Raw genomic sequence first — 13,258 nt, forward strand, 5'->3', positions numbered from 1 at the left:
CTTGCGCTGGCTTAAGTGACTAACACACCCCCGCTGCTTCACACGTGTTGTTTTGACGTTCTTTTGCCACCCAGCACACACACTGTTTACCGTTCTCTGTCTCAGGCCATTTATTGGCAGTGTATTGGTGATGACAGTGTAGTGATCCCCCAACTCCTCTCACCCGTCACAGCCTCGTCGATGAGGTAAGTGGGTAAGGCCAGCGGTGTCCGTAAACCAAGTGTTCTTTATTTATTTATTTTTTTTTTTTCGTTTTCATACTTCATCCCATACTTCCTTCCCTATCCATTCGACCTCCTATTATCTCTTCTCTTTTGTTTCTCATTCACCGCAAAACACGGACACATAAACAACACACACACACAAGAGAAAAACAAAACGCAATTACAGTGAGCTTAAATTAAAGGCAGCCCGACATGTCGTATTCCCAAAAGCCCTCAATTATTTAGTCACCACGCAAATTGATTCTGGAAACTTGTTGAAACAACCCGGATTTGCTTAATGGAATATTCAAAAACTTTATGAACAGGTATACTATCTCCCTAGATTGCTTCCTAACATTAATTTCAAGTTGCTTCAGAGTATATTATTTTTTTTTTACAAAACGTTTCTTAGATTACACCTAGACATTACATTCCAGATACATACATTTCCTGAAAATGTATTAATTCTACAGCTTGAAAAACGAACTAACATAGTTATCATAAATCCCATTTACGCGAAACTATTAGTAGTAATTATTTCCTTGCTTTCAACAAAAAAAAACTTCGTAATTCCCGAGCTAATTCATAATATCAAAGTTTTCTTCCTTAAACTATTGGATTTGTCAGAAAGAGACTACCTCTACAATCGTTTTGTTTTAATACCTGGTAGTCACTATAAATTTCATAATGCTTCTTTAATATTTGCTCCTGTATCAAAATCGAACAAAGTTGATCCAAAACAATGCGACACGCAATCCAACGAATTCAAATAACAATCATTCTAAAAAAGATAAACATTTTCTCTGCTTCGAAGTGGTGGATTCTTGAATACATTTAGCTTTAACTTCTTAATTATGCAATTAATAACGGATCCGTGTCCGATTGTTTTGATCGACGACTTTTTGTTTTGTTGTTCTTCTATTTTTTTTCTTCGTAATTGGTTTACAGACACCTTGCACTTTTCTTTTGCTCTAAGTACATATAGTTAATATATTTCACTATTTGATTTCAAAAAAAAAAATATTTTGAGTTTAGGTTAAGAATCAGTTGGCTGGTATTTGCTAGTTTATAATTTGAGACGCGGATTCTATTCGGTATTAGTAATTTGAAAGGAATTACTGGAATGCTTTTGGCTATATTTAGATATGAACTAAAGTACATTCGTTCCATCCGCTCTCCGCGTATATTAAACAGTTTCGACTTGCAAGTTCTCTTTGATCGATTTTTGTAAGCTAGCAATACCAAAAAACGAATATTTTTCCAAATTCCATTTAATGTATCATTTTATTAGACTTCATTTGATATTGGTTTAAAAAAAATAATGTAACGACATTGACAATGTTTAAAAATTAACTAAAACTGTTCTATTTCTTGAATTGTGGATACGTCATTTTTAAATTTATAAATTACTCATGCATTTTTTTTTAAACATTGTTATGTTGATGATATTCAAAACATGTTTTAATTACTGCGCAATTAGATACATTACAATATTTGATTCGTAGATTCACTTTGTAAGAGAATTGTATTTATTCTAAATTCCATTTCTTAATAATAACAAGAATAATTGTAATATTAAATTAGAAAAAAAAATGTAAAAAACAATAGGTAGCGTATAAATATGTGTTGCTGTAAGAACGGATTATAACAAGGAAACGAGTTGTAAGAGTTAATCAAAGAAAGTCATAATCCTTTCTTAAAGCAATTGTGAGTCCGGCGGAGGCGTTTCTTTCAGGGAAATTAGATTGAACTTAATTGAAATCCTGAAGTCGACGCCTCGGTTGGATTGGAGTAAATTATCAAACTAACCATGTAAAAACGTTTTATTAGGTGAATAATGCAACAGCCAGAGTACAAACCAAGAAACCACCTACTTTACCAGCAGGTAGGTCGTCCTATTCCCCACAGGACAATAAAACCCTCTCCGAAAAATCAGATAACTTAATGAAACAAAACGAAGACAAATTTACTTGGTCGCATCACACTAGTTAATTTACGTTTGTTTACTTAATTCGAAGAAAAAAAAAATGCCGCTTATGAATTGTGCATTATGTTTCCTATGTTCTATGTTTTTTATTCATTTATCTTTCTCTCAAAGTATTAATGTCCTTGTTTATTCACTTATACTGTAGATACTTTTGTTTCGTGGGCTATTTGATTTTTTATTATTAATTTCATTATTTTCTTTCATACACTAAACACTTTTAATTTGTTGAAGAAAGGGTGTCTGTTCGCATCTTAATTTTCCTATTATTAAAATTATTATTTTGACTCTTCGGAGAAATTAAGTTGTAATAGATAGCATGTTTGGACACCCTCCGTCCGTACCTAGCTTATGTAGATAATGTTTTGTTACTATTATTTTTGACTTAGGGATTATGATATATATATATACATATTATTACTGTGATTGGATTTAAAAAGTTGGGAATGAAGGGACTGTCGTAATAATTTTTATATCCGCTTATGTCACGAATCTCACTAGATCACAGATTCCGCTATGGATGGATATGGTTGAGCTTAATGTACTTTTTCGTTGGTTCATGATGCATCCGAAAGGGCAGAGAGCGCAAAGGCGAATGTTTGTAGAATTTTTTTTTGATGAAAAATTTATATAATATATTTACTTGATTTGTCGAACACGCATACATACATGCAGACGTTTTGATAAGCAATTTCGTTTTGTGCTCGATGAAACAGACACCCTGATTATTGCGAGTATTAATCAGAGAGCTCGGAATAAAATATACGACACAACACGGGACGGGACGGACGGACGGTTGGACGACGATTTTGCTACTAATTGCGATTCCGGGTGATTGAATTTGCCGATTTTAATTCGTGTTTGTTTAGTTCCTATGTGTGTCCCGTGGCCCGAGGCAGCCCTGAGGGGTGTGGCAGCTATCCAGAGAGGACGAACCAGGGCTGCGTATCCGACGGCGGCGGCAGCGGCAGCAGCCGCAGCATTTGCCAGGCATCCTGCACCCCTGGGTACGGCCCTTGGTTACACCCCGGTACTCAACACATTGCCGGTAGATGGCAGCGTTTATTACGATCCTCTGCTCGGCGCCCACGCAGTCGATCCTAATTACAGGTTACAGGTAAGAAATGTTGAAAAGAACAAGTAGATCACACTCATATCTATATGTATACGTTTCTTTGTTACGTTTATTCGTTACTTTTATTTGTTACGTTCATTTGTTACATTTTTTTTTTTGGAATTTTTTTTTAATTTTATTGTTATGTGACAAGAATACTTTTATTTTTTTTTTCTTCAAAACAATCATTGTTTATTTGTACTTTACTATTTTATTATTTACATGTTTTTTAATATTAAATACATTTTCTACTTTATTCTCTTTCACTGTTATGCAGAAAGCTAAATTTTATGGAAGGAAACTGCATTTACACGTATTTCTGTAAAGAATATCGAAAATATAGATTATATACGCCTTTTTCGTACAAAATTAATATGAAGAAAAAAAGGATAATATTTATATCTATCCGATATTGAATATTTACTAATGATAAAGTATTTCTGAAAATATTTCCAAAACTGATAGAAGGAAACGTGTAGAAAACAATTTTGAATGTTGATGTTAATTTTTAAGATTTATCACGATGATTTATTGCCTACAAAGCATCTGTTGACCTTAGATTATTGATGATCAATGGACTTTTTAGTAATTTAGCTTAGAAAGAGAGTTTATTAATTATATTTATTAATAGCTTTGTCAAATACAACGTAATTTTTAATCTTAACATAAATTCGAATTATGCAACAAACATCTAAGTAAAAAAAACATTGCTATTCTAGTTTTAAACTTTTATTTGGAAAAAGTAAAAGTATATAATTACTCTTATAAAAGACATTACAAATTATGGAATTTGCGTTAATTCTGTTTTCTTGAAATACTTTGATAGAAACTTTGTAAGGTTAGTACTGATCTATCAATGATAGAACAGTTTTTTTTTTAAATCAAGACACTTTTTAAAAGGTAAGATAAATTTAATTGTTATTGATTTTATTCATTTATTTTCGATTATTAATTTAAAAAAAACAAATTGATTTGCTACAAAGGGCTATTGATCATTTTATATATTACAGTTTGTAATTGAAGTTACAACAAAAAAGAAAATTATTATTTATATATTTTATTAGCAATGAAACAGAAATATTTATTTGCTATCTTGACATATTTAGGAAAGAAAATTTAAGAAAGTAAGTAACTTTTATATGTACTTTTAGCATTCAAAAATGTTTATTAGTGGGAACATATAATCTATAAAATTGTGTAAATTACAATTTATTGTGAGGTTGCATTTAGGAAAGTAGATTAGTTTGTAATCTAAAATAAACAGCGCATTCAATAAGTAGAATATCTATTCAGCTTATATTAAATCTAATTATATAGGTTTTTACAGGAAAGTATAAACAATAATTATAATTGCTCATTAAATCTGCTATGAGTTTGACTATTTCACTGTATTGTTTGCTATAATTAAAGAAGTTATAACTTTAGTTTCGAATGAATATTTCTACCATAAATATAAAGTCTTGATTTTATATTTTGTACATGAACGTGAATTCAATTATAACAAAGTAATAAATTACTATTATTGTTAACATTATATTTCATATAATTGTATTGATCGTGTTTCCATTAACACGCTGCATTGTATTTCGAGTTTCCATTAAACATTCTATCGAATCGGAATTTAAATATACAATTGTTTAATGGATTTTATACGTTCATTACATTTACTCTTTTTAAACAGGAACGTATTCCGTGTAACTTGATAATCATTGTGATGCAAATGATTTTAGTTTGAAAATAACATCATTTAAAATTATTTCATTAAAGTTTAATTATTATATTCTTCAAACAACATGATTTTCAATTACTACAAGTTTTTTTTTGTACATTTTTTTTAGTAATTAACATAATCCAACGCATCAGTTATCTTCAAATATAAATAATTCCGTAATGTTATTACGATGTTAACAAAGGAAAAAGTTAATCTATTGTTTACGACAAGAAAACAGTAGAGTACGGATTCGTAAACGAAATAACTTTTCATTTAATCTCTTTAGGCCATTCAGCTTAAGGTCAATAGTTTTAAACAGTCCTAAAGTCCCTAATCTCACAGACCAAATTACATCATTCATCATTGTTGATGTCATGTTTTTATTGTACATTACGCTGTTAGAAACTGGTCGAAGAGATATTTATGTATAAAATTATTTTGTTTTAAAATTTTCAAACCGTAAGTGAATCTGCGTTGCCGTACTGTGCGAGGTATTCTTGTATACATGTACAATATTTTTTCAACGAACTTATTCTTGCATTTTAACTATAACTACAGTGAATTATATTTCTTTCAATTAATGGTTTTGTTTCATATGACGCTTTGTTTTTTTCTCGTTTATTCTTATATTTAAACACTAGGTAGTAGGTATAATCGTTAATACTTGCGTGTTTCTTTTCTCGATAAGTCGCTGAGAGACCGTGAGATTATTTCTTTAGTGTTATTTTTACATATGCTCAATAACAAATACCGAAAGAAAAAGCACAAGGAAAGTTACCTGGTAGTTAATTCATTGTGAGCGAAATTTAAAAATCTACATAAATTCATAAACCATTTTTGTATATTATTTGTTTATAGCATAAAGTGTATATATAAAAGAAAAAAAAAGACATGATTACTGTTTTTTTAAGTACTCAATTTTATTGTTTTACTGAATTGTCTATGAAACAGAATGACTTTGGCACTATACACATTTATATAAATATAGTAATAAGTTTGCTTATTGGTCATATTTGACGAATTTATTGAACATATCCAATTTTCAATTACTTACTAATAATATTAATTGTAACGGTCATACATAAATAAAAATGATTACATATAAATCAAATCACAATATAGTAAAAACTACGAAGCCGTTACAAATGATTCTTCAATTGCATCTAAAAAAATTATTATAAATTATGTTCATGAAAATTGATGTTTATTACAAATTGCTGTAAAATTATGATCAATTAAATTAAATAATCATAATTTCTTCTTAGAAACAAAGACATAATTTCAATTTAGGTATTAACAATTCATTATTTCAATTCATGAAATAATAGTACTCAAAATTATATTGGTTTTGGTGAATTAGATTTATAATAAGAAATTTCTCATTATTACTTATTATTTTGACCTCAAGTCGTTCCAACCTGAAAATAATATTTTAATACAAAATTGTTCGACTCATATTCAATGATATAACAATCAAATTCTATAATTACAGCAATACCTCGCATAGTACGGTTTTGGGCTATTTGAAACCCGACTAATCGGACGAATGATTAAAATTTAGTTTTGAAAATTTCAAAGCCGTCCTCGATAAGTTCGGATTTACTAGACCAGTGTTTCTCAACCTCAACCTAAGCATTTCTAACATTCTTATACCTCCTATGTAACATATACATAAATCGTCATAGATTGAGTCCATTTTTAAATTTCCCTCTCTGTGGGGCGGACTTATCGAAGCCGTACTATACGAGGTATTGCTGTATTTTTTTAAAATGATTTTACACATTGAATATATGTTCTCAATTCAGTAATTTGTTTAAATAAAAGTTTGGTAATATTTATACTTCATTTGAAGAATGCGAATCTTTGAATTATGTATGGATGTATACGATCATGGATTGAGTGAGTGTGTTTGGAATGTTGAATTGTAATGAATGTTTTTGTGATTTCTTTTGTAGGCCGCAGCAGCAGCAGCTCCTCTTCTCAAGACTCCTCTTTCGACGGCCCAACAGGCCAGCTACGCCGCAGCTGCTACTTATACAGCGGTTGCGGCGCGATATGGAGCTGCAGCAGCAGCCCAACCAGTCGCAGGTTACGCAACAGTCGCTGGTTACGGCCGTGATTACGAACCTTATCTGGGACATGGCATTGGACCAATGGCAGGCTATGGGGTAACAACATCAGCGATTATAAATACCCTTACAACTAATACTAATTATTCTTTCTTGTTTTGTTTCTATTTGTTTTAGGCCGCAGTGTATAGGAGTGGGTACAACAGGTTCGCTCCTTATTGAACACATATCGGCAGCTCGAAACGGCCTATAATACTCACTTGTACATGTACGTAGCCAAAGAGCTGTAACTCACTAACGTACCCTTGTGATATTCCTCCAGCTCTCTCTCTCTCTCTATCTAACATTACGTCTTAACATTTAGGAGTTAATTAAGGAACAAAAAAAATATGAAAAAGAGAATTCAAACTCCACCTCAACCCCGAATCTCTAAATCCCATGACATAAGTAGTTTGTCGACAGCAAAAAGAACAAAAATGAATCTCCTCAACCAAAAACCGACTACTAAAACAAACATCCCCTGTAAATTATTCATATTAGAGCAGTATACAGCACAAAATAATTCAAAGTAATCTTTTTACTTTTATCTTCTTCTTCTTTTATCCTTATATAATTTTCTTTTTTTATATATATATATATTATTATTAATCAACTTTTTTTTACGTATATATATATATCATTTTTGTTTTGTATATATAGTTAATGTTTACGCACTGATTATCATCATTACAGGTGAAATAACAATTTTCGGATCAAATTAAAAAGTATGATATTGAATGACCTTCACAACAACAATAACAAAAAAAAGTATAATTTTTATGAATTTCTTCGCACGTAACTGAAAGCTACGTGCGAACGAAGGTGTACATAAATCAAGTAATTAGTTGTTAAATTCGTTGGATTCTTCGTGTTTGAAGAGTATAATAAACGTTTTTCGAGAATAAAAAAAAGAGAAAGAAATGAATAGTGCCATATACATATATTTATTTAATACTTTTATTTGTGTTTTTTTTTATCGGTAACATAAGTAAATATATATATATATAATGTTGAGAGGTCACAAACACATATACGGACGACACTACGCATAAAATTGTGATGGAGTGACGGTTTGCTTGAAGAAATGCTGTTAATTCTATATACGGATGTAAATGGAAAGAAACCTGCTCAACAGACTCTCCTCACTCCCCCACTGTTTACAAGTTAGTGTTTTAAATTATATATATGTATTAAGTATATATAGCGTTTAAACAATATTTTAATAATGATTCTTCCCGCTCTCTTAGGTTTATAAGATATATTCTTAGATATTTTATATATCTATAAGAGAACTATATATATATATTTAAAGTAAAGAAACAAAAATATATATGAACAACATTACAAGCAAATTAGACGGATTCTCATGCTGTATAAGAATTTATAAGAGACGGTATTTCAAGTGGCACAAGTAGATATATAATGATGATGATTTCAGGCGATAAGAATCCGTTCATAATTGCTCAGTATCCATCCCCCCTATCCCCTTTCCCTAAGATGGTATTACAATGTTGATGTACGTAAGTGCAAAAAACAACAACAACAGAAGAATCTCTTCAAATAACAAAAAAAAAACCTCCTCCTTATCCCTCCCCAATTCAACAAAACATCCTAAACGTAGATCTATATGGTAATTTTGATACCAACGACATATCCAATTATCACGCTCTCTATGATTTAACGTGTCCTTCTTTTCTTGTTATTTTTTAATTTTAAACTATATTTTTTACACCGTTATTTCACATGGAATCAAAACGAACGCAACGCGTTCTTTCTTAGATATGTTTAATCATGAAGTGTTCTTTTTTTTATTATTAATTATTACTTCTTTGATAATGAAAGAATACTCCTTCGGACTCTGCTCTAGTCTCTAATCATTCTTTGTTTTAAATAATTGTATGTACAAATCCTTTGAATTAATCTTTAAAGTGAATTCATAGTACCAACCCTCCTCAGTGTCCCTTTAAGGTGAGAAATAATATGTGTAAAAAAAAAGTAACAAGCACAAAATACATACTGTACATTTTTTTTTAATACTATTTTTGGTTATAATTTTTCGATTATTTTATATATATTTTTTTTGGAATATGATAATAAATAAAAGTAATACAGTATTATGGATGACCTTTTTATTAACCCATTTTTGTATAGGAAAATCATTATATTTGGAGATAATTAATTAACTTTCGATTTCATAATAATCTATAGCAACTCATTTATTAAAGTTAGTTGATTTTTTACAATTTATGAGCTTAAATCAAACTGGCATTGGTTTATGTATGTATAGATTTATGTCCATATTAAGAACATCAACAAAAACTTGTCTATTATTTTGGATTGTTTATTAAAAACATTTTTTATTAGATATTTTTTGTTCATTGTTATTTGAAAATCTATTTACTGTGAAACAAAAAACAATTTCTTTCTTTTGTTTTATTAGCTTGGTAAGTAGTCATTGCAACAAAGCTATTATAATGTTTCATTATTAATATCAAAGATTGTCAAACTAGCGCTGCAAAAATAACATTTGTTTCAAGTTGTTTGTTGAGTGTATAAACAGCTGTGAATTACGTAAGAAGTACAGTTAGATAAATCCTGTTTTTTGCTAAATATTCAAAAAGTAAGTATATTTCCGTTACTAGAATAAGCTTCGTAATTTAATTAAAATTCGTGTTATTTTATATATAACATAGTAACAACACATGTTATTACTCTTTTTTGTAATGATTTCTATTGTGTGGTATTCATTGTTAAACTTAATAAATTAGTAGAGTATTTGCTAATATGTAAAATATAATGCAATTAACAATGTAAAATTGTAGCAACGGTATTTTTTTTAAATTTGAAACATTAGTGTAATATTGGTTGCATACATAATAGCAATACTATTAAAATAGTTCAATTAAATTTGAAATAACTATCATCCATTCAAATTACTAATTATATACAATTATCCTTTTTATATTGGAAGAGTAATACAAAATAGTTATATTTATAGTTTATTACTTATTCAATTATACCAGTTGTTGTTTTCTAACATTTTTGTTACATAATTATTGTTGATAAAATGGAATCGAATAAAGAATAATACCTTACTAATTCATATATATATATATAAAGTATTCGTATTAAGACAACTTATATTGAGTTTTTAGAATGGCAACATTTAGTATATTGGATGTAAGCATTCTGGAAAAAGTTGTCAACTTATTGGAAAATGATAACGAAGAATTCAGACGTGTGGATAAAATAAGAAAGTGTTATCCTTTCCACGAACTGCCAGAATTGGACGGAATGGACCATCAAATCATTATGTAAACTTTACAAAACTTTGACATAATAATGACCTACAATTAGACATTTGAATTTACAGATTAAATTCAAAAATTTTGGAGCATTTCTGGGAAAGCGATCAGATGGAACTTTGTAATATGTCAAATTCGGTAGACTTTATAATGAGAAATTTAAACTTCTTTGTGAGGCAAGAGGATCACACCGAAACTTTATTGTTGTTATTAAAAACGTTCAAAAAAATATTATCAAAGTATGTAATATAGTTGTTTGCATTTAAGTATACTCTTAATATAAATAACTATATTTTAGATTGAAATCCGATAAGTTTGTCGTTAATATAGACACAATATGTGAGATTATAAGTACAGTATTAAAGAGTTCGCACACTGAACATATATCAACAAACGAAATGTGCTGCGAGATATTCTTGGAGATGATTGATATGGAAAATTTGAATTTAATAGACAAAACTAACTACAATGATTGTTTGACGGAACTGTTTGTTCATCTGGAGAAAGATTACATCCACGGATTCCAAATAGTTGACGCAATATTGCGGTGCGATCGATTAACTTGGTAATTGAATGAAATTAAAGTAATGCTTTTTCCAGGAAGCAGTCGGTTTTACCAGAAATCGAGACGTTCAATGATTTCATAATCTTAGGCACGAAATATGTGAGCGAGGTAAATATCAAAGTTAATAACTGCATTTCGCAAAAAGAATGATTATGTTTTAGGAAAACAGCGAATTAAGTCTTTCAATGTTCTTTGATGCAATATCCAAAATATTGACATCCTACAAAAATACTGAATCTATTATGAAGATATTAATAAAGAAAATTCATTTTCTTTTATACAATCTAAATTTCGAGGAATACAACCATACAGTTATTGACATTCTTCTGAAAATGATGAGTTACATTTTTCCGAATTTAAATTTAAATAACGCTGATCTTTTTTCATTAATCAAGACTTTCATGGAATATTCAAGATTCGATAACCAATTTTCTTTTATAATTTATTATATCGAATTAATGTACCTAAAGTAAGTTTTTTGTTTTAATCTATTTATATTATATAATTTCTAAATTTGTAGCTATAGCCAGGAATCAAAATATATCCATGCCGCGTTGATCAATAGATTTAAAAAAGGATTTCCTACCAATCCAGCTGTGCAGAAATCTATGTACTTGTTATATTCAGTACATGTTGCGGAGAAGAATGAAATAGTGGATTACAATTTGGATAAAAATCTGTTTCATTTATTTCAAAAGTCAAATATTTGCACAATGTTAACGTATCACAAATCACAATTATTGTGGTTACTAAGTAGAGGCAGTGCATTTTTTAAACAAAGACTAATATCGCTGTGGCTTCATAACTCCGCTGATGATTCGGTATTGCTAAGTTGTATGCAAAGCTCAAGGTCGGAATATTTGCTAACCAAATTCATTCTCACTACAGAAAATGAAGTACAAACCAGGTAAGGTAAAGCATATTTATTTAAAATAATAAATTTATTCATTTTCAATTTAAGAGTTATCAAGTTATTAATGCAATTGAGTCATAGATCAATACATACCGATATAGTGGAATATATACCAAAAGTAATGCAGGAACAACATCTTTTATATTCGATTTTGCTATTGAAACCGTCTGTTTCAAATGATATTAATTTCTGTTGCTTCGTCATTGAAAGATTTTTGCAAATATCGAATCTGAAATTAACGAAAATCTACTACAGGAGATATGCAGTTACTGTTTGAAGATGTTGATGAATAATCAGATGAATCCGATAATTTTAAAACACTTTTTGTCCGATAAATTTTTCCTGTTTTTATTGAAATTATCACAACGATCAAATGAAGAAATTAGCATAGTTGGAATGAAGTTACTTAGAAAATTATAAAAATATCTGATTAAGTTATAGAAAATTAAAATAGTAAGATTTTACTGAGTGTATTTGTTAATTATATTTTTTTTTATAATTTCATAGTGTATGCACAAATTGAATCTATGTAGAGATTTGATAGAATTCGATTTCTCACCTTGCATAACTGGTTCGGATATGCGACTGGAGTATGCATTGAATTTGCTGCAAACTATTCTGAAGAATCTAGAAAATATGCCTTTGCTGACTTTGAAATATCCATCCATTGATCTTCATCAGAAGCTTATTATGTTGAGAAATGGAAAATTCAGTGGTATTGTTTACAGATTATTGATATACCTACTGAGGGAACAATCGAGTTTAGCTACGAGCATTCACAACATATATATGATCAATTTCGAGTGTAAACAGTGCTCCAAGCAACCCGAGTTTATCGACTTCCTTAGACGTTTTCTAAAATTAGTGAAACACACTAAGTATTATCCTGTGCAGATTGCTAGAATCCAGAAATACGTCGATAATTTGAGTTCTGAAGATGATCCTGCGGTAAGTTATTACTTTGATTTTTAACTCATACCATCAACTATTTACTGCTATAATAAAAATTATACTGCAGTACTTAAATATAAACTATAACTGTTAAACGTCTCACAATAATATATTTAAAATAATAACATTTTTAGTTTACATGAAATAATGTTTCTGCAAATAATAAAAAAAATATTCATAAAATCCATAATGCTTTAAGTACACAAGCATAATATGATTATGAAACATTCAATAATCTGCAAGTAATCAAATGATTAAAATCAAGTTTAGGACGAAACATATTGAATACAACTTTTACCAATTCCGATCGTTATTATTAAATCAATAAACATGAGTAATGGGTGTATTTGTATAAATATTCTTATAAAACGATGATGAGAAAACGTAGCATAAAAAGAATAAAC

At 29.3% G+C, this 13,258-nt stretch overlaps 1 protein-coding gene across 3 annotated transcripts in view; it reads left to right on the forward strand.

The window, feature by feature from the left end:
• The window catches only part of LOC108559637 (RNA binding protein fox-1 homolog 3), a 31,600-nt gene extending 23,951 nt beyond the window's left edge, over positions 1–7,649 (forward strand). For all 3 annotated transcript variants that reach the window (XM_017916972.1, XM_017916973.1, XM_017916971.1), the window contains 4 exons: positions 2,034–2,088; positions 3,057–3,304; positions 6,968–7,180; positions 7,259–7,649. In XM_017916972.1, the coding sequence (XP_017772461.1) occupies positions 2,034–2,088; positions 3,057–3,304; positions 6,968–7,180; positions 7,259–7,303 (561 nt within the window). In that variant the 3' untranslated portion in view covers positions 7,304–7,649. The remainder of the gene's footprint in view (positions 1–2,033; positions 2,089–3,056; positions 3,305–6,967; positions 7,181–7,258) is intronic.
• The last annotated feature ends 5,609 nt before the right edge of the window (positions 7,650–13,258 follow it).

This window comes from Nicrophorus vespilloides, unplaced genomic scaffold (assembly GCF_001412225.1).
Source record: "Nicrophorus vespilloides isolate i.1.1-1 unplaced genomic scaffold, Nicve_v1.0, whole genome shotgun sequence".
Lineage (NCBI taxonomy): Eukaryota > Metazoa > Arthropoda > Insecta > Coleoptera > Silphidae > Nicrophorus > Nicrophorus vespilloides.